Raw genomic sequence first — 22,503 nt, 5'->3', positions numbered from 1 at the left:
CCACAATTTTCGCACTCTCGAGAAAGTTCAGTTTGCCCCGGACTGATTATCCTGTGTGTGAGTGGCTTGCAGAGGGCGTATCAGAGGGATCAGAAAGGATAAACGGAGCGCTGGAACGGAATTCAATAACTAATCAAGCGGCCTGCCACAAAGTTTTCTACCCAAAGTTCATCGGACTTCGAAGTCCTTTCCCGTCCTCGGCAAAATCTCGCATAGGTCGAAGGATTAACCGGTGTTAGGGCGGTGTTGTTCTGGAAGTTCTTAGTCGGATCCGTTTCAGTTTTGTTGTTTTTCCTGCTCTCTACTTCTCTTGCTCCTACTTTGGGTTCCTTTCGAAGGACGTCTTTCGTCTTTGTGTTTGCGTTTGCGAACGAAGAGTTTGTTTGTTGTTACTCCCACCTTCCGAAGCCATCCGATGATGTTGGGTCGAGTGGTTAGAAGAAAGAAAAACTTGCTTCGAATAAATAAACATGCACGAGCCGGAGCTACCTGAGCTGCAGCAACCTCTTGCATCGCCTTGTCACGCCGGCATATTGTGGATTATGAGAGCGGAATCGATCCTTGTTGAAAGATTGTGTGTGTGTGTGTTTCGAGCATCTCCTTGACATTCGTGAAATTGTTTCGTTTCCCCCGCACTCGAAGTCGAAAGTGTGTAAAGCTACTTAGAAACTGGATTAGATCATTCAAGCTTGTTCCGAGAGGCGGGGAATGGGGGTAAGGATTAGCCAAGGACATTGTGTAAGGTGTGTGACGTGTCGGAAAGTTGGAGAAAAGCGTGTGAAATGGGTCGATTATGAGCTACGGTCCAGAGTTGTCACGCTCTTCGAAAAGAACTGGCTTACCGGCTTACAATGTTCTGAATCAAGATATGGGTTTGCAGCAAGTGGGATAAACGTGACGACGGAACACGCTATGATACGTGTTGATCTGCTCGATAAACCAACTGAAATCCGTTTTAATTTTTTTTACTACGGAAAGGGAAAGCTTTTTAACGTTGATTCAGAGAAGAAAAATCGCAAACCAAACAATAATCAAACACGCGACAATAAAAGAACGATTTCAATCATTTTTCAAATATGCGTCAACGGAAATGGTCAGAGTTTTTATTTAATGACTGTTTTGACTGTTGCCACATCCATCTTGGGACGTCGCAGCGTTCGAACGATAGCGTGGAGTGAGTTTCGAAGAACTACAACATCGGTGCATATAAAAGAGTGGAAAAAAAACGGAATCATCCAAACGATTTCGAAGGGGTGTGTCGTCCGAACAAGATGGCGGCGTACCGGGCGACGCCAATTTCAAACGTCAGTAAAAAATACGAACAGATGATCGAATTGTTATTAAAATATAAATCCTTCACAGGTTACCCCCGGCTTTACCATTTGGGTTTCATCCTTCGACCCCTTCTTCGCCTTATGTTTAAGCGAAAATCCATCCACCGGGATGGTTTATTTCGAGTACTTTATTTCCGTACTTTTTTTTTTTTGAAGCTCGCTTTAGCACTCGGTCTGTTCTGTGTTTGGTGTTGGCTTCATTGTTTCCCTCTTTTTTTATTTCGTACGAAGCCGCGTGCCCGTCGAGAAGCTTATAAACCCGTTTGGGACCCGAACAGACATGGCAGACTGGACTGGATGATGATGTTGACGACGACGACGATGATGATGATGCTGTTGATGTTGTTGTTATTGTTGTTGCCCAAAACACACAGAGACACAGCAACGACGATGATACTTATCGTCGTCATTACGTTTCACGCTTCATAACCAGCCTAATCACGATGATCTTTCACGTTTTTGGCTGCCGGTCGGCCGTGGCCGATCCCTCCCCTAAAATTTTCCCTCATTTCCTCATGCGATACGGCAGGTATGCGTGCATCGGTGCGATTCGTCCGTTTTTCCCCTCGGCGGAGGGGATTTGCGCTTCGCTGCGCATCAAAAGGGATGGAGGACACCCTGGAAAAACGCTGCGGTTGAGGACGAAGAGGACCTTCCCTGTTGCATCATCATTCGTTTGTCACTGGTGTGTTTCTTTCTTGCTCTTTAATCGCACGTGGTGTCTTTTTTCCTCCTCATTTCTTTTCCCTTTGAACCTCCTTTCCTCCGCACGTTAACGATGTGCTAAGCTAATAGCAAATATATAACCCAATATTTCATCTGCCTTTGTCGTCGCAATTCACGCATCTTTTCTCATCTCGGTGTGGTGGTTCGATATCCTGTTCTAGGGGTTTCCGAGCCTTTAAACAGAATGTTTTGACAAACCATATTTTGGAACGAGTTAATTTTCCCCCCGGCATGTTGTAGAAAGCAGAGGAAGACTGTTCTTTTTCGAAACATCGCTGAACGCTTGGGGGTGAATAAATCTTCGAACGGCGACGACCAAAAATGTTGGAGCTTTTAATTGTTCGGCCCCGTTTTCCGTTTTCCGAGTCGCCTTGGCCTTACCATTAAATCATAGCAGGCTCTGAAGGCTTGTTCAATCGCGAGCCTCATGCTCGAATTTCCATAATAATACGATAAATTATTAAAAAGAATATATTCACTCCTGCCGCCGCGCTCAAGACGACGTCGAGATGTGAAGGCGCCTCGAAGAGCAAGAAGAAAGTTCTCCATTTCATTACCACGTCATAAATTAGATGAGCATAAAAATGGGAGCAAAATCGAACTGTGCGTCTAACGTGTATGAATCATTAGGAGGCGAGAAAAACACACACAACCACCTCCACCAGAGCCGGGGGAAAGGGTAAAGCTTCCAAGGTGTCAAAAAGGAGATACAATATAGCTCCACTCAAATCCCGCTGAGCCTTTTCCCATGGAGGGCTTTCGGAGAAGAAAAAAAGGGTCCTCCAGAATGAAAAGCAACAAAACTTTGGGAAAAAAGAGCCCGTGGCGGTAAAAAGTACATTCGAACGGCAAGAAACAGGAATGAGAAGGAAAGAGTTATGTTTGTTTTATGTAAATGCGTCACAGCATTTATGAACAAAATGTGAAGAAAGAAACAAAAAGCGATCGGTGGGAGGGGGTAGTAGGCCCCAGGGATGTTGCTAAAATGACATTTCAATACGCGAATCGCATCCGTCGGAGAATGGAACGACTGCTTCGTTGTGAGCTGTTACCGGTGAGATGAGCTGCACCGCGTGAGATGAGCAAGGATCTTGCAGGACTCATGGATGTTCTCTCGGTGTAAAAGAAAAAGAGCGAAAGGCGTAGGTGTGATGATTGGAGCATAATGAAACAGAAGATTGTCACGACAACTCAATATGTTGAAAACGAAAAAAAAAACCCACCCAAAACCCACACATTCAAGGGGTTGCTGCACGTTTCGTGTTGGTCGCTGGGGCTTGTCTCACTCTTGGTGAGAAGAAGTGAGAGAAAAACATCATGCAAGGTGCTTACAGACAAGTAAACACAAAAACTAGGGGTGAGTTAATCACCTGCCGCTTGGGGCGATTTAAGCATCTTGTGCTTGTTTAATGTTTACTTTCATTCTGAACGACACGAAATGAAAAGAACGATCATTCGTGGACGCGAAACGACGCGACGCTGAGAACATTTTCCTCCAGCACTGAAAACCGTACCACGGACGAGGCGCGCGAGTCGCGAACGTGAGGATGTAATAAAACTGAAAACATTTCCCTGCCTTTCAAGACCCATTCCTGGGTTTTTCTTCCTTTTGACCGTCCGGGACGATCGGGTTAATATTTGCCGCGAGGCCGAACGCGCACCGAACTGATATAGCGATAATAAAATAAATGATTTACTTTTACGATGTAATTTGATATCGATGACAGAGAGTGGTGAAAGGGGTAGGAAAAACCTCCTCCCCAAACCGAAAACTCGCTTCTTCCAACGCTGCGAATGGCAAGCGTTTTCATCGTTTCGTGAAGATGGCGCTTGTTCCGTCCGGAGCGCAATTAACTGCTATTGGTTTTAACTGCTCTGCCACGGCCAATTAAACTGCTCCGTTTGGTATCAGATCGTAGTGTTCCGGTCTTTGGATTGGTCCCAACCAATGCAGGAAAGTGTTATTGTCCCGCATCCTGGTCATACTGTTGCCTGCTAAAGCAAGGATAATGTCGTGCGTTTTATTAGACATTTGTTATGATACAAAAATAATCAAATTTAGCATATTTTGCTGTAATTTCTTAATGACACTCATGAAGGAAGTTGAACTTTTGATTCTTTCCGTTAAATTTAGAAGAAGGCTGACATGTTTGTGTCCGTAAATTGGCATACTTTTCATATGACACAAATAGGTTAATCGTTACTTCCATCGGAGCAGCTGCAAGCTTTCCGAAAGCAAAAGGACCCAAAGTTGAACGTATGCACGTCATTTTTGGGGGTCAATCATGTTAAACGTGCCACAAAGCAGTGGCAACCCAATATACTCCAACTAGAAGCTAAGCACTAATCCACCCCGAATGAAACACAACGAAACGTCAGCAATCTCGCAACAAGGGACACGGACTGAAAGCAGGTTTCAAAAATTCTGACAACATAACACACTTTTGATGGCGATAAGAAAAGAAAAAAAGGGAAGGTAAAAAACACATCCGAAACATACTCACATACCTCTGCGCGCCTACGAAAAGGTAATCCCGTCCCGAGGAGAATTTCGTTTATTTTGTTTCAACCGAACACAGTTTTGAATTCCATACCGAAATCAGTTTGCGTACGTTCCGTACGCTGGCCGCGTGGTGGACCGATGGTGGAGCTCGAGCTCTCACGATTTGCTGATCGTTTTGACAGTTGAGTTATCTTGTTATTTCCCTATCACGAACCCCACTTCTCCGAGCGAGCGGAGGCCTGCGGGGAAGGCCATTCCGTGCGAACAAATTTTCCAACGCTTCTATTGTTTCAGTTTCGACACGTTCCATTCCCATGGATGCTTCTGCTTCAGCATCAGGCATCCCGGCCTTGCGGTCGCTTCCCTCTCCGTTGGCCTTTTTTGCTGTCCGTTTGTTTTGTGAAGAAAATTTCGGCACTCCGACACAGAATCGCATTTTCAAAACGAGGCCTTGGTGAATTTAATATTGTCAAAAAGTTTAATTTATGGTTGAGTAGATGGGAAAATAAAATAAAACATGCTGCTGTTGTGGGAGTGTATGTGTGTGTAAGCCTTCGGGGGGGATTTTTATCCTTTGATTTTCTGAGCTAAAGTTGCTTACGAATAGTGTTTTCTTGCAGAAACATCTTGCTCGGTATTTTTCATGCTCCGCATGAGTTCACATTTCGCTACCATTTCTTGGTGGTTGGAAAAACATTTGACTGAACCAGAGGGGACTGGGAAAAGATCCCTTAAACTGAGGAAAAACAAAAAGGCGAGAACGAAACCCAAGAATGTAATGATCCGACCACCTTCAATCTCGCGAGTGCTTGCGCGTAATTCGACACCCTGGGAAACGGCGTCATCTAATCCGCCAACACGGGCTCCCGGCTGGGAGTGTGAAAGAGAGCGCCAGCTCCAGATCGTTCCGAGGCGAAGTGTGCCGACGAAATCGAATCTGACATTTGCGCACAATGCTCCTCCGCGCACAGGAGTTTCGATTCCCGATTGCCGAAGGATTTCTTCCCGAGATCCGTTAACGGAGCGGTAGGAAAAGCGATAGGGTCTTACCTTTTCTCAGTCGGGAAGGATCGCATTTTTCAACGGACGATCTTGCACTCGATCCGACTCGAAAGCTGAAGGATGGTGCGCGGACGTCAGACTTCCATTCCCATTGTGCGCCTACTGTTCTTTTGCGCATTGTGTTGTGTTGGTGTCCTTCTCGTAGGTTTCTCTTTTTCAAGGGTGCACATCTGTAGGATGTGACGTCAAAACCAACGTGCAACCTCACCCTCTTCTTGAGCACCGATCATCGGGGTCTCAAGGCAAACAAATAGACACATAAGAGCGAAATCCTTCACGGGGATTGTGTTGCCGGGATTGTTGGTGCGAAGCTTCTTTTCCACAAAGTACGATCGTATACGCGTCCGGGATTTTACTTCTCTCGATGAAAACATCTTCGTTTTTACCTGCGGGGAACGGGAAGGAGGTTGCTGTGGAGGAAACCAAAAAAGGAAATAAAGTATCTATTCGTAACCTCCTCTCGGTTCCCTTCCCCTTCCGTCGCTTCCCGGTGCAGCGAAGTGTAGCGGAAATATTCGGCTAATAACCACTGAATGTTAAATACTCTCTTTCTCCGCTCGGTGACCTTTGCGAGTCTCTCCGTTCGACCGTCAGCCCTCTTCATGGCCCACTGTCAGCACCATCGGGGTGGGTTTTCCTTTCTTTGTCTGTGTGTTTGTGTGTGCATTATCTACCCCTAGGATAGCAAATGCGGATAGAACTTCTCTTCCTTCCGCTTTCAGAACGCACGGGTACCAGAACTCCTCCAGGTTGGAAGGTAAAGCGAGGCAAATGCAGGAAATGAGGGGTATTTTTCACCCCCCGGGACAATGAAAATGTGTATTTACCGTCATCGTCGAAGGCACCAAAAACGTGAGGAGATGTCTCGCCCCGGAGAAGGCAGATCACTTGCAGTAGGAACGCGAACGAGCAAAAGCGAGACAAACGAGGACGGGATTAAAACCGCCATTGTTTTCGTCAGTTCATTCATCATCCTAATCATGGCCGGTGTCGCGTCAATACCGGGGCACAAACAAAAACAAATAAACAACCGACGAGCGGTGTCGAGAGGGACGGAGAAAGGATCACTCAAGAACAGACAACAGACACACACAAACATAGATATGGCAGTTTATCCCGCAAAAACGGTAGCTGGGGTGGTGGAAAATGAATCTGCTTAAATTGGCTTGCACGTTTTCCGCAGACAAATGAGGGCAAAAGATTGAGCAAGAATGGTACTAAGGGGTTGCCTGTTTCGACGACAGATGTCATCTATGTGGATGGTTCTCGGCGATGGCCAAGGTATCACTTCCAACTGAAACAAGTTGCTAAATAAGGTAAGGTCGAGTTTACAGCTTCGCGTTCTTCTCTCATCGGAACCGCCTAATGACTCTCTGATCGATTAGTTGAGTCGTCAGGAAACTCCAATGGTTCTATTTGGCCTTACCCTGATCGGGAACTATGAAGGACATCGTCTATAATTGTAGCCAACCGTTTGCGAAGTCTTTATTATTCTGCAATCAGACTTATAGGGCCCTAGTATTAGTTGTTTGAAGGGTTAGCGTCATACTTTAAAGGGCTATCGCTCACAAAGTCATCATCAGACACTCCACTCGAACTCCACGTTATTAATCATCTTGATTCGACATTGCCTTCGCTGAATGCCAATTGTCGTTGTGTAGTTGAAAGTCTTCAGCCTTGCGCGGGGGAAACTCTTCGACACGATAGAATCCCACCACGCCATACGGGATCGGACTGTTCGCTTAGTTAGTCGGTGCAGTTGGAATGTGAAGGAACGTGAGCTTGGAATCTGCAAACAAAAATAAAAAGGGCGAATGGATGCTCGCTTACTCCTCGTTGGGGCAAATTGTGCGGGTACTTCAAGGCCCCCTTTTCTTGAATGGAGTGGCCGTCCAGCATATTAGAAGCGCGGTATGCATCGGCCGGGCTGGAAAGCGTGCCTCGGTAAGGTTTGCAAATTCGTGACGAGCAGCATTAAAATCACGAAATACATTATTTAATATCTCATGGGCAGCGAATAAAAAAAACGACACATCTGATTGCTTTGTAATGGCAATAATCGTATGCAAATATTTGGCTTTCGGTTCGGTCTTGTACAAATTCTGCACCACCGACCAGGGAAAGGCAGGAGGGTAAAAGTAAAAAATAAATAAAGCTAAATCCATCTGACTCCCTGAAGATAAGGGCGGAGGACTGAAAAGCCTGTAGTAAAATCCCATGCGCCGTATGGTGGTCGAACAATATCGTTGTATACCACCATGCGGAAGGCTTGCGGTTCGCCCTTTACCGGTGGTGCATTCTTATGCGACTGATGATTATCATCGCCATCATCTTCGTCATGCATCAAACCCGGCGAATGTGCAGCAAATGGTAAGATTGCTCAAGCGACACACGAATGGAACTTGGAAAGCTTTAATAGTAAATATTAATATACCTTAACCTTCCGAAACCATCCAAATGTCGCTCGAAAGAATGTGCAGAGCTTAGCAAGTGTCAACCTATGGTACCATAAGGTGCAGGACAACCATCGGACTCGGTTGATCGGAATGTAGCCCACAAAAATGGTTGGTATAGCGCGTTCGGAGATGCAAAGATTCTCCTTGCAAAGGAAACCGAAACGCTCGACTCGATTTGTCCACAAAGACGTTAGACACTCGGAAGGGTGCCCCGAGAACGAGACGGACACTGACGGAGTTTTACCCTGGCGAGAGGAGGCGTGGCGGTAACCATGCAGGGCGGCCGTTTTGCGGAATGGCACGATTTTCCAATGAAAACACGAACGCGCTACACGGAAAAGGGTTCAGACCAAACGATCCGTTCGGACATGGAGTTGGGAGCAACGGCACCGAGGTGGATCCCGCCGAAGCCGAAGACAATAGATCGAGATTGTTAATTTTTTACACATATTCATTCGGCCCTCCCCTTCGCACTCCAATCCCTCCCCCCTCCCAGACCCAAGGCAATATCCTTCCACATGTGCCAAAGATTACGAGCAGTCGTTCGGAAGAGAACGACTCTCTTTTGGATTGGGACAACACTTTCGGGGTGGGTCGTTGGGTCTCGCAGCTGGTGGTGCCCTCGGTGGTGTACCGGAATACGATGGGACACCAATCCCCCAAACGCACGCTTCCTTCCCTCCCCCGTTTCGGCCGGGAGGAAGGACAAAGGTCGTGAGTAGAGTCGTGCAATTTGATTTAAGGGAGTGTTATATATTTTTATTGATTTCACCCGATAGCACCGTGCACATTTCTGAGGCCGCTTGTGGTTTTGTGGTGGATTTTCCACGAATCACACTAACGCAAAGCCCATCGGGACTCACCCCTTCGAGGGTTCGAGGCACCAACACCAACACACCTGACCCACGGTCCACGGCGGTGGTGTGTACATAAATTTAGTTTCCTATGGATATAAATTATTTGCTTTACAATTGCGATCTCCATCCCGGCCAGACAGATGCATCTGCAAGTAGTCCCGATATTCCGCTGCCTGAGTCCTCTCCCCGACCCCCCTGTTCTTACGTTTGCATGGCCATATGTGTACAATATCGCTGCTGGGAGTTGAGACCGGCACAACGACGCAAATTGTTATTTTCTCTAAAAAGGAAGATACCAATTGACTAGCCGGTCACGTATTATGGCAGGCGGAAAATATGAAGTGCCATCGAAATAATGCAGGCTTGCAGGTCCCCCAATTGACTTACGATCTCTCCAGCATCCAGCGTGGCTGGAGTTGAATGAATTATTTTTTCATAGTCCATCTTATTCTGCAGTTGTCGGAAAAGTGATACTTCGTAGTCGATTGAATTTTAGCGAGTACCAAACCGAGAGCTATCAGCAAATAGCTCCAAACCTAAGGAAGTCCGAACGACGTTTTGCTTGATGATTCACCGTACCAACCCCAACTTTACCAACCTACCCAAAATAGGACTGTCAATGAGGTAGGAAATTTAATCGTCGTCTCGCGCACCCATTCTTCGATTCCTCCCGGCCGGCCGTAGCGTCGCGATTATCTTGTAAAACATCTTCCCATTCCAATAACAAAGGCACTAATGGCATGAAATATAATCCTTTACGATGTGCTTTTTGTTGTCATTCAGGTCTCGGGTCCATACATTCCTCGCGTGGTTTGCGTGTATGTCCAACAACAAAAAAAAAGCACCCAACAAGATGAGTCTCTGAGGAGAGGCCTATGGACATGAATATAAGAAAATGCGATTGAAGCGCGTGCGGCTTCTCCCGTGGCACGCATCGGAGGACGCGCCCATCGGTGGGCATTATCTGCGGGCAGCGATCTAAATGAGGATCGCTAAATAACGCCGCAACCGTTAGGAGATAAATGGTGAGGCCCTCGGAACGCAGCAGCCGGAGCCATCTGTCCCGAGGCCGCGGGTCTTTGCAAGTGCAATTATTATCCTATCGGAAGCCTTTTCCGTTTGGCGTGAGAGGCCTATCATCTTTCAGTGGAAGAACGGTGTCTTTTTCATGAGCATTGTACGCGTGTCCTATAGTTTGAGATTTATGAACTACCGACGTACAGTTTTGGCAAAGAAATTCTACTTCGGAACTATCTCTAGTTTTTTTTTACAACAGAGAAATAAGTGCGTACGAAGTACAGACTGTACGGTCTACGGTCAGAATATGGTTAAAACACAAATAAACAACGAGAGACGGTTTACTCGCGCTCCTTTTTCCTCCAGAAACGATATTATTCCCTTGAGCGTTCCGGCGTTCACATGCACCTCATTTGAACGAAACGGTGTAGAAGAACAGGCGAGTGTATGAAAATGAAGCCACAGTTTCAAGCGAGGTGATTAATTTACACGCGATTTGTTTGTTTGAACATCATTCAGCCACGCTCGAGAGCGGAAGAACACGTGGCGTTTCGGTGGAGTTGCGCAGCGCAGACACCTTGGAACCTCGGGCACTTTCCAGGTGCGTCCGAAGGGGAGGGATGGGGAGGAGAAGAGGGGCTTAATGCACACGATCTTACGTACTCCTACGTTGGAGCGATGCATCTTGCCCCTCAGAGAGCGAGTGAATGACAAATAGTTTACGTAAGAATCGACCATTTGGGGAGTCCTGGAGTAGGGTCAGCTTCTTAGGTCCTGAGTTGTCATTCCGTTAGTCTCCGAATGTTAGTTCCAAATGCGTTTTGACAGGCCCCTTTGGTGAAACGTTTTGTTTGGCGAGCCGCAACATATTTGGGTCAGATTGTGAGTTCGCAGTTCGCTTGTACGCACTGGGAAACTACTCTCTCAGCTGAACTCGGAGTCTGGTCTTAGTCGTGCGTCACTAGACGACTATGACGAAACCGCTTCAAGATGACTGCTGATCGATCGAAGCGTACAACATCTGACCGACCGGTCAGCTCTAGGTCTGTTTGACAGCCGTGACGTAGATGATAGAGTTGAGATAATTTCTTAATTAGTTTCATGACTTCGTCTTCGCCGTAGTCTCGACGTTGGGTCCTTAATCCTAGGCCTAGAGCACGTGATATTCCTTTCTGGTGCCGGTTGCTTCCAGTCCTGGTGTATACCATATTTTGACTCCGACGACTTGGACCATAGATGACCTGGTATAATTTTGGTAGCGCAAAAACGGACTTCCAATCAAACACGATTTTCATGCAAACTTCGTATCGAAGAAATTAACGTACCCAGCATCAGCTCAAGCACACACTCACACCTGAACGACAGGCCGCAGCGAAGGGAATGAACACATTCCCGCAAAAGATCAACATTGATCCACGTTCCATATCTGGTTTCCAGATACATGTGCTCTGTTATGTTTTTGTTTATGTTGTTTGTACATATCGTTTCGTTTCGTTTTCCTTTTCTCTACTGCTGCTGTTGTTGTTCCGCGGTTGTTGAATTGTGTTTGCTCCCCACCCACCCACATCCTCACCACCTTGAAGAGACCTTTCGATTCCGGGGTCGCAAGAACAGCGGTCATGTACGGCCGAAGAAACGGAACGGAAACTCTGGTGGTTCTCCACTCATTTTTACGGCGAGATCACGCGTCGCGCGTTCCGCGCTGGGCTTGGCCCAGCCTTTGGGAACCATTGTTTAAGGAGAATTTGAAAAATCTCCATCAATACCTTCCATCGGGCCCCCGCTCTCTGTCTCACGAGGTCCTAACCGGACACCTTCTCGGGAATCGGGAAACCATTAATCATAAACCTGAGCGGGTGAGGTCGGAGTTTTCGCGTGGTGGCATCTTGAAGCTGAAGCTGAAGACAAGGTGGAGGCAATATGTTCTGTCTGTATGTTCTCGGTGTTTTTTTTATACTTCCATGAAGAATGGCCAGGCATCAGGTATCGCTGGCTCTGGATAGATGAGTTGTAGGCAGCCGCAGACAAGATGGGACCTCCGAATGTGCTCTGAGCCTCCCGAAAATAGAAGTAATTTGTTAATTAATATTTGACCTACCTGTCTGCTAATGGTTTTTCGTGGTTGGATCTTCTAAAAGAATCGCCCTATGGAGGTTGTTGAAAAAAATGGTGGAACACAAATGTTCAGCCGAAAATCGAGCTTGAAATCAATTTCTATCTCCCGTTTCCCAAAAGTCGCTACGCAGAGGATCGGAGATTTTCAATTTCTCCGTGCCATTGTGGCATTGTCAGTTCACGCCAAACCTTAAAAAAGTCCCCCTCGGAGAGCCGGCACTCGCTCATGCGTGCATTAACTTTGCGTCCATTCCTGGCGATGCGCTTCGAAGGCCGAATTCCGTGGCCGCGCGAGCAGTTGTTCTTTATTTTCTGTTATTATTACTCCACGCCAGCCGGCTTAAACGATCTATCAACATGTCAATTAACTGTGAATGATTCATCGTGCGAGTATTTACTGGTGCACGAAGTCTGAACCAACCGAGCCAGGCTTGGTCGTCTGAAATTCCGGGTGCAATGTTCAACTCGTGCGCTGAGATCCCGCGCAATCGAACAGTGGAATTCGGTATTCGCAAAACCAATCGACTGACCGGGAGAAGTTTTGACTTTAGGTTCACGTTTCGATAGACAAACGAAAGGGATATGTCGCTGATGAAAAGCACCCCATTCCACATTAAGGACAACGGTCACGCAACAGCTATCTCTTTGTGGGCGTGCTTCAAATGTGACATCTAAATCTTTAATAGAACAATCGGGATTTCGGAAGGAGAACTGTTAACCTAAATACAACCATTTATATACCACGGCACGATGTCGTGGTGGAGATTAAAGGCAAAAAAGCACACCGGGAGAACTCAAAGCGGGGCCATTTTTGGTACCAGCAGCTCTTCTGACTCACAATCACGTAATGAAAAGGGAAAGGATCTATCGGAATGGGTGTCGTGTGCTTGCTTTACTTTGCAAACTTATCGTCTGGTGATATCATCATCCGCAGAAAGACCTAAAGCAACTCAGCTACAAACAAACCCATCATTGTGTTTCCTCCACGCCCGCGAGTTGTGTCACCCCATTTTCCACCTTGTCGCAGGAAAATCCTTTCGGTAGTTGCCGTAAGCCGTAAGGATGGTTGCTTGCGTGACACCAAACACAACGACTTACTCCGGCTAGGGTTCGGAAACACATCACCCAACCCCGAAACGAAAGGGAGAGCTAATGGAGAAAATGGCCGGGTCTGTTGTGTGTTCCTTCCCTCCAGCTCCAGCTCCAGCTCCGGTCTACCACAAACAACCAACGGCGGCGTGGATCTGCTAGTGACACCAACATTTGTGTGCGACACGTGTGCGGGCGTGTATGTGCGATGCGTTCTCCCGAGGGGGTGGAGTTGGCATCCTGCCGCCAGTAACCCTTCTGTGTATCGGGTGGATTCGCGTGTGCTGTTTATTGTCCCCGTTCCACGCGGTCGTCCTGCTTATGGGTTTAATGGAGTGGAGTCATTCGAGAGCTCCAAGCTCTTGTGGCAACCTCTTCGTTCTTGGCTTTGAGTTTCGGCACAGAAGTCGACGCAAGCCATCACTAAGCACTGTGACTTTGAACTTTTGACAACCGAAAGCGTCAAGTTTTCCTTTTGTCTTTGCGCGAGTCCTTCTTGCTGCAAGGAGAAATGGTAAGAAACTCCACTCCAATGGCTATCATTAAAGTTGATAGTCTAATTCATTTCCCGGATTACATGCTTTCGTCGGGCGTCATGCCCCCTCCGACCACGAGGTCGTAATTCATTTACATTAAATTAATAATGTCTATTGTGACAAAGTTTTCATTAAGACACCCATTTCGCGCAGGGCTTCGGCAAAGGAACTCCGGCTCCCGGTCTGGAGGTAAAGGTGAATAATTTAATTTCAATATCAAAAGCCAACATAATCACGGTCATAATCATTTTTCGGAACCCTCCAGGAACCCGGGGCGTCCGGTCTTTCTCTCTGACGTTTCTACCGTCAAAACCAACACTCTTGTGTCCTTCGCACAGGCATTTTCGCATTTTCCGAGCAGTCGCTGGTGATGGTGTATGTTTGCAATTAAAACAAGCCCACAGGTTTCCGCAGGCTGCAGTTTTACGATTATGACGCTGGACGATCGAACCGTACCAGCCAGCTTTGGATCGAATTCATCGCGTAATGAGATGAATGATTTAAAATCATATTTTACTACCGTAGCCTTTCTTCATCCAGCGTCCCCCCACATCCGCTGGTTAGCATTTGCCAAATTTATGATACTTTTACGAGCCTCCCTCTCCGGAGAATGGCTTTTTTGGCAACAGGGTAAACAATCAAAATTGCGCTGGCCTGGCGTCTGCCAACCACGCCGAGAACTCCGTTCGGGGTGGTTGTAAATTATGGCAAATCATGAAAAACAAAACCAGCTCAACATAGGCTCCCGAAGCTTTGTCGCTTGGGCTCCGGTGATGGTAATGCAGTTTAAAGCCCTTTTCCGTCAAGGTTAGAGGACGGGAGAGAAGAGGGCCATGTTTAAAACGGCCCAACAATGCCACTCTGGTGGTATGGTTCCCTTAAACAAATATCTCTGATGTTGTCAGGTTTCGTTAAAGCTGGTTTAAAATTGTTTTAAAGCCAGCCTTTCCCATCCATAAATCACTGTCAATTTAAACTGGCCAAGCTGGAATGTGGTTGAAAGAAGCGTAAGCTTTGACGGCATGGAATTTTTGTTCTAAAAAAAAATGACATTACATCCTAGTTTCGGGTTACTCCTATTCGGAAGCACGGATCAATGTTTGGTGTTTGGCAACGAGCACATGCCTTGTTGGAATGGCAGTTGAATTCTGGAATGTGTGTCCCATGGGGTTGCACACAAACACGCACACTTTATAGTGTGTTGTCACACGCTGGAATGGAAATAACTTCCGCCACGTTAAATTCCTCAATAAAATAACGATCCCCTTGCGGAGCGCCATGTCCCCGAGGGGAAAGGGAATGCATCCCGAGGGAGCTTATCGCCGTCCCCGATCGATCCGGTTTCGCTCCTGCCCGCGCGGTCATTTGTAATAATTAACGCACACTCATTAATTAACCGCTATCTGGTGCCACTCATCGCGATCGATCGCGAGTTGACTCTCGGGTGACTTTGCGAGCTTCGAGCTCTTATCGATCAATCGCGCCTTCCTGGTCCAGTTCCCTTCGGGGAGCGCCGAGGAAAACGGTGAGGAGAGAAAAACGTATTCCCAGATCTCGACGACACGATAGCGGGAACGCCAGGTTCCGTTGACGCCACACTTCATCTTCCCCCCCCGGAGTCCGGCCACTCCTTTCCGAGGCGCCACCGTGCACGCGTGGAAAATCGAACCACCGACTCCGAGGGCTGCCCCGTCCGATTACGGGAAGATGAATCCCGTCAAATTAAGATGAAGATTACGCATTTCGTTCGAATATTAAGAGACAATAATTTCGGAAACGGTTAATTTGTTCGTCTTTTCCGCTCTGCGCTTTAGGAGACGCACGGGTTTATTCGGTCGCTCCACCTTCAGGGCCCGTTCTCGAATCTCTCGAGTCTCGTCTTTATGTCTTTCGGACGCAGCGCAAGAATCTTCGGTCCAAGAAATTGTAATGAGTCCCATACGCGAGTCCGTGTCGATGTTCTACAGCCGAGGGCAGGGTTCTGGTCATTTTTTGGTTTCGTTTTTATTTTACGACGGCGTCAAATATTCAAATGAGGCACACGGGTTTTGGTTCAGCTTTCGGGAGGGACGTTTCCACCATCCCGTGGCTGTTGGTGTAAGGGATTAATTGCTACAAAGCGCTCGATGTTCGATGGTGTATCATTTTACAAGCGTATCCAACATCGAGGATTTACTCTTTTTCGGTCGATCCAGGCTTTTGGCCTCGGGAAAGAATCCCATCGGAAATGTAAAGCACACTTGGCCCCCAGGAATACGTAGTTTGGCTTGAGGGATGATTTAATTAAAAATATTCAAATACATCGATCATTGTTTGAACCGAATTTAAGGAAGGATCCCGGAAGGGCATTCCTGCGATTTATATCAATATATGCAAAAACCAATGTGTCATCCGATAATCCTTCCGAAACCCGGAAGGGAGTTGTAATTCTTCGACCATTCGACTTATGCTTCTCTCGAGGTCAACTTAAAGTCGATCGATCCCTTTCACTCTGGCGAAGAAATACTTACTCGCTTCATCATTGTGTTGTGTTGTGTTTCATCTGGAAGCGGAAAATGTGCCTCATGAATCTTCCTGCACGTGCACGGATTTGGGATTCGTGGGTTGAAAGAAAGGAAAACACATCCTTCCTCGAAGTGTGTTTCACACCCCTTCCGGGGTGGAAAACCCAACCGACGCGTATGCATGCTTGAGAAAATAAAGCAAAAGGAAGTAAAAAAGTGATTCGAAAATGCAATGAGGGGAAAGCCCGTGGCACGCGTGAGCGACAAAAAGAGATCATTTATTCTTGTATGCGTTGGTTGGGGAAAAGCCGGTGGCAAATCTGAATCTGAATACATAATAAACGGTTTTCGGTTCATTTCACATCCCTCGCACGCTTTTTCTGTCCTTCGTCCCGCGGCATGTTTACGTCGCTTTGGCAAGTGTCATTCCGTCGTTGAAACCATAGTGTCATTTATTCGTCCTTGCGCCTTGTACGTCGACGGGCGATTTTCCGAGTGCTCCTCGTCGGACGGAGACGGGTGGAAATTCCGCGCCACACAAAGGAGGGATCGGAAAGAGGTTGTGACTTTAATAAAAACGTTTATGCGGATGATATATAATCATAACGCGGAGTCCATGAAAGGCGAGCTCTGGAATGGGGGGATGGAATTTTCACTTGAATTTTCCCGACCGACCGGTGGCCCAAAAAGACGTCAACGACGAGTGACGACGGGGAATATAAAGTGATCATTTGGGAGAAAGTTTATTGACTGTAACGGCGATGGCCATGGCGATGACAATGTCACGTTGGCTTGACGAAGTTGCACGCTTTTTCGTATGCGGGTGGCTTTCGCGTCGTTTCGGGAAACTATTAAACGGATCAACGGAGCAAGCCATGCGCAGCTTTCGTAAATCCGGTTAACGGTCAAAGGCAGCGTAGAGTAGTTGGGAAGCAGAGAGCATATATAAAAAAAGAATACACTAACGACGAGTGAATAGTGCTTACTTGTCAAATCATTCGAAAAATATTTATTACCTTAATCGTCTTCAAGCGCGAGGTCCCAAAGGATGTCGTAGCGGGGTAAACGCTAGGAGAAGGATAGAAGGATGACGATCTTTGGTAAACTTTTCTGCCTGGTTCGGATTTGGATTTTCCCTCACCCAGTTCTGGCCGTTTTAACCGTCGCCATCGTCCTCCACGGGAAAAAAAGACCCTCACCTTTTCATTTAGTATGGCATTATAATTTATTTGAGAACCAAACCGGGCCTTGACCGGCCTTCGTAAAATTGGGCAAACATATTAAACCGATCATTTATTACCCAGTGCTCGGTCCCAATCGCATCCCGGATCGATTTTGACCGCGGGTTTGGCTTTTATTTCATTTCCCATCTCGTATCGGGGGCTTTTTGTTTGGGAGAGAAGGTTAAGTATTTTATATTTTGGTAACAATTTCTTTTGTACGCGCTCGTGGAATGAAAGAAACACCTTTTTCGATGTGGTTTCGAATGATTTTTCTGCTCCTCCCTCCGTGGTAAAGGGACACAAAAGAAGCATGGGTTACAGAGACTGGGATATAAAAAGCGCACGATTGTAGGTTAAGTATCCGGGTAGGAGCGTATCGTGGAAAAAGGATAATGTTGCGTTGACGTTTTATTACAATCCCGATTATTATTACGTTTACGAAAAATAATCCTTACATCGAGCTTGACTCCAGCGTGGACAGGTTCATTCCCAGGACATGGATTTCTAACTTCGTGTAGGTCTTAAAAGGCAGATGTAGACCGGAATAGTGTCCAAGATGGACTGAGAATGTATCCTTTTCGAGGAATCCCTCAGTAATTTCCATACACACATCTTACAGCATGTTGCAACGCTTGAAGGACTCAAAACTTGGTACCTGGCCATAGTGACCTTCAGCGCAGGAGAAGAGAGAATCTGAGCCGTTTTTTGAGTGACTAATTTTCCCTTCCAGAGGCTCATAAATCCATTAACAGCGAAGTATGCAAACCCTACGCAAAGGAACCAATCCTCGGGGGAAGGTCACATTCCTGGCGAACATTGCGAAAAAGGTACTCAGGAAAAAAAAAACATGCTGAAAACATGCTCATGCAAGCCAAAATCAGGGAGTCATCATAAATATCATCGCAGACTCAACAACGCACCAGGTTTCCTTCCCTTTCCAGGTTCCTTCGATCGTAAATTCTGTCCTCGTCCTTCGTACAACCAGGTTTCTCCAAGGCTCTACTGTATGTGTGTTTGGGTTTGGGTTTTGGGTTTTATCTTTATATGTGGCTCTATTTTTGAGTCCTCCGAGTACTTCCTCGAATGGCATCCGAAGTATGTTCGGACGATTCGCTTTGGTCGAGCCTTCGCCATTTGCGAGTCGAGAGTTTTGGTCTCATATCCGCCAAAATCCGGCGTTCGCTGGGCATTTGTTCTCACTTCTCCATGGGCTCGTGTTTTTTGTTGCTAAATTTATGATTTATGGACGCTGTTTGGGCTTTTGCCAGGTTTCTCTATTTCTTCGCTTCGTACCACAAATCGAATTGGCACACAAATTTGAATATTGCCAATGATGGAGAGGAGTGTTGAGCAAAAAAAAAAAACGCAGCATTCAAGCGCAGACATGGGAACCGGACACGGGAAATGGGCCTCGTGGTCGGGCCGACCTTCGATCTGATAGTGCGTGATGAATTTTCTTGAAACCGAAAGGCTGGAATTGAAAAGGAGAGTTTATGGTAACCGCTATCGCTATTGTCCGCTAGGAAGACTACTACGTCACTCCTGCGCTGACGATGACGAACGACGCCCCCGGACGCGGACCAACGTTTGTGGAAAGTCCACTTTTCCAACTGTCACTACGCTTTCCTTCCCGGCTCCGTTGCGCTCATCTCTTAATTCTTCTTCTCTTCTCGCTGTGATTTACAGGTGAAAAGCCGTTCAAGTGCGAGCATGAAGGATGCGATAGGCGATTCGCTAATTCCTCCGATCGAAAGAAACATTCACACGTCCATACATCTGATAAGCCGTATAACTGTCGTGTTAATGGTTGTGATAAATCTTACACTCATCCATCATCGCTGCGGAAACACATGAAGGTAAGTGTCAGCCGTCTCAGCCACAGGCCCTTTCCCCCCGTCTCCAAAGGCGCTCGGACGAGTGTCGGCGCAAAAGGGAGTCGCGGGTTTGTTATGCTCGTGTCCCATTCGTCAGATTTCCTGGCCCTTTTTTTCCGCATTCCCTTCCCTACCACGTGGGTGCCCCCACTAAATACATGGGTTCGGTTTGTATGTAAACGAGTGGTACCCCGAGGCGGACAAGAAACGTTGCGCGAGTGGGAAAATAAATTGTTCGAGATCCAACCGGTCCGATAGGGACGCTGATTTTTTCAACTTGCGCACGCATCTTGTCGGCCATTTTTTCCTTTTTCCGTTTAGTTGTATTTCAACTGAACACCTCGTCCATGTTCCCTCCGAAACCCACAAGTTCTTTCACAATTCAATCTGCGCGTATTTGATTCCGCATAGCGCTAAAGTTATTAACTGAAATCTTTTCCTCCTTCTTCCTGCTTGCTCTCTATCATAGGTCCACGGAAGTTTGGGTGAGAAGTCTCCATCGCACAACTTCGACAGCGATGGCGAGGAGTCCGACTCGGAGAGTGTCATCTCGGGCGGCACGCAGACACCTCCATCGATCGGTCGGTTGCACGAAGGCCAGCATAATGGTCACAGCGTGAGTAAGCTGAGCGCCAGCGCCTCCGACTCCCTGCACGGCAACAACAACAACAACAACAACAGCAGTAGCAACAACAACAACAACACCAGCTCGAGCAACGGGAATGGAAGCAGTAGCGGCAACAACGTGAACAATAGCAGCTCCTCGAAGTCCACGTCTTCCAGCCTCCTCTCGCCGGTCAGTGGAAGCGGCGGTGGTGGTGGTGGTGGAGGTAGTGGAGGCGGTGGCGGAAGTGGTGGCACATCCTCGTCCGGCTCGTCCTCCCTGCTGAGCCAAAGTCAGCATCATAATCTGCACTCATCGTCGGCGCATCACTCACACCAACATCACCTGGCGTCGCTGCAGAACCATGCGACCAGTCTGGCCCCGCCGCCGCCCCAGCTCCCGCTCACCCCGGCCTCCTCCGTGTCCCCGCAGGCGACCACCCCCTCGTCGATGCTCGTCGGCCATCACCACAACCCGCACCACCTGCTGTACCACCACCCGCAGCATCATCCCAACGAATGGTACTCGCCGACGCCACCCGCCGGTCCGGACACGATGAATCATCTGAACCACTTCAGCCACCACCACCACCATCACCACCTGGTGCACCACGGGCCCACGACGGCCTATTGAGACTAGCTGCTGCTGGAGGAGCTGTGCTTTAATTACTAGCCGACTGTTTCTATTTGCAAGTGAGATCTCAGTAGCAGCCAAATGTCAAACGTCATCAGCTCCTCATGAATCCATCCTTGAAGTCACAACGCAACCAACGACGACGATCACGAAGCACGAGGTGGGATCAATCCATTTACTCTGCTTGATCGTCCATCGTCGAACGCTGTGTTTGATGCCCATCCCTATGTTAAACCACCAAGCATTGCATACCAAAAACCAAATACAAACACTCGATCCAGCATCGCGAGTTCGAAGTATGGCGATCATACGAATCCGATACCATTTGTGCCTACAGCATAACTTCCCCAATTAGTGTGCGTCGGGCGCTAACGTGTGTGTGTGTGTTAGTAAGAAGAACCGTTGATTGTTTCTCCAATCAATTGCTTCGATTCTTACTTCGTTGTTCGAACGAATGTTTTGAAACGAACGATGTTTCTATTGTGAATATTGTAAATGTTTTCGATCGAGCAAGTGGATCATTTTCCTTCTCGTAAGTAGATACAAACGAACGAAGTGCAAAACAAGTTGCATAACATCCGAGGAATCAAACTCACCAAAAGCGAATAGGCAAACAAAGCCTCCTACGATGGCTTCGATAGGTTTCTCGATATTAGGAAGTAAAGAATACTATATAATACACGTTATATGTGTGATATATTCATCCCCGGTTAAAGTGTGTTGTACATAGGAAAAAATATGGAAGTAATCAGTTGGAAAGCAGTGTGCTGCTCGGATGGTTGATCCAGACACAGATGTAGGTTTGGTAGTAAATTTAAGTTATTCCACCAATTCGCGCAACAAATAGCCCCTTCCGTACGAAAAGAAAAGAGTAAGCGATAGAGCAACGGAGAAGGTCTATCGATGTTTTAAACAAAGATGAATGTACTTACACGGTGTACAGCTGTTTAAGAAGGTAGTACTTAAGGATATTTAAACGATGACTAGTAAATGCTCGACCGGGGACAAAACGGAAACACAAAGCTAGTGGATAGTTTGTGGTAGTGTTGTAGGAAGGACCAAATAAACATACCGGAAGTTGTTTTCAGGGGCGAAAACAGTTTGTTGCTGTGGCGATGGAAAAGCGAGTAGGAAATGTATGTAAGCAACGGTATGTGGCACGCAGCTAAGTAGGCTGGAATGTATTTAAAATAAAAATTGGTGCAGATAAAAGATAGATCTGCTTAGAGTTTATTCAGAGGTTTAAACAATCTATTAACTATTACAAGCAGAAGGCGAAGGAGAGCAAACTAAAATGGAAAATAAAATACATGAAAACTATAGTTGAAAATCTCCCGTTTGTAACACGCTCTCTTCCGAATCCGAAATGGCGACTAGGTTGTCCAAGGTGGTGGCGGCTGTAATGAGTGCCGAAGAAGTCTTCCCGATTTTGGAAAATGGCTGCTACTTGCAATCGAAACGTGCTCCCCTTTACAATGCGGAATGTACCGGCTTGATTGTACGCCCAATCGGATCTCTATTTAAACTGTGCCACGCTTCGTGAGCTGTTCCACTCGACCACGTTCTGTCCACTTCGACTCGTTTGGGGCACAAAAAATGGAGTTATGGTCTTGTTTTATGAATATTTAATTAATTATATGCTCATATTCATAAATATTAATTCCATTTTTCTTTCTTCCACTCGTTGACTCTCCTTGCTGCGAACATTTTCTCGGTTCTTCAACGCGCGTTCTTGATGCTTAAAATTCTCCGTCGATCGAAAAGAGGCCACAAATAGAAGAAAACAGAACACGGGTAGAAGTAAAAAAAAGCTGACTCTCTGTTCTTGGGTTTATGATTAACCAAAGAAAAAAGCTTACCAGTTGCTTTATGATTTTATATTATTTTTATCAATAAATTAGTTGACTTTTCGAGGCTCGAGTTTTGGTTACTTCGCCGACCCCAGACGTCCGACATTCCTCGGTCGACTT

At 46.8% G+C, this 22,503-nt stretch overlaps 1 protein-coding gene across 1 annotated transcript in view; it reads left to right on the top strand.

Moving 5' to 3' along the window:
- Positions 1-20,533, top strand: part of LOC131287302 (pair-rule protein odd-paired) — a 30,116-nt gene extending 9,583 nt beyond the window's left edge. The window contains exons 2-3 of the mRNA XM_058316336.1: positions 19,109-19,278; positions 19,766-20,533. Of these exons, the coding sequence (XP_058172319.1) occupies positions 19,109-19,278; positions 19,766-20,533 (938 nt within the window). The remainder of the gene's footprint in view (positions 1-19,108; positions 19,279-19,765) is intronic.
- Positions 20,534-22,503: the final 1,970 nt, after the last annotated feature.

This window comes from Anopheles ziemanni, chromosome 3 (assembly GCF_943734765.1).
Source record: "Anopheles ziemanni chromosome 3, idAnoZiCoDA_A2_x.2, whole genome shotgun sequence".
Classification (NCBI taxonomy): Eukaryota; Metazoa; Arthropoda; class Insecta; order Diptera; family Culicidae; genus Anopheles; species Anopheles ziemanni.
This window is presented reverse-complemented; position numbering and strand designations above follow the sequence as displayed.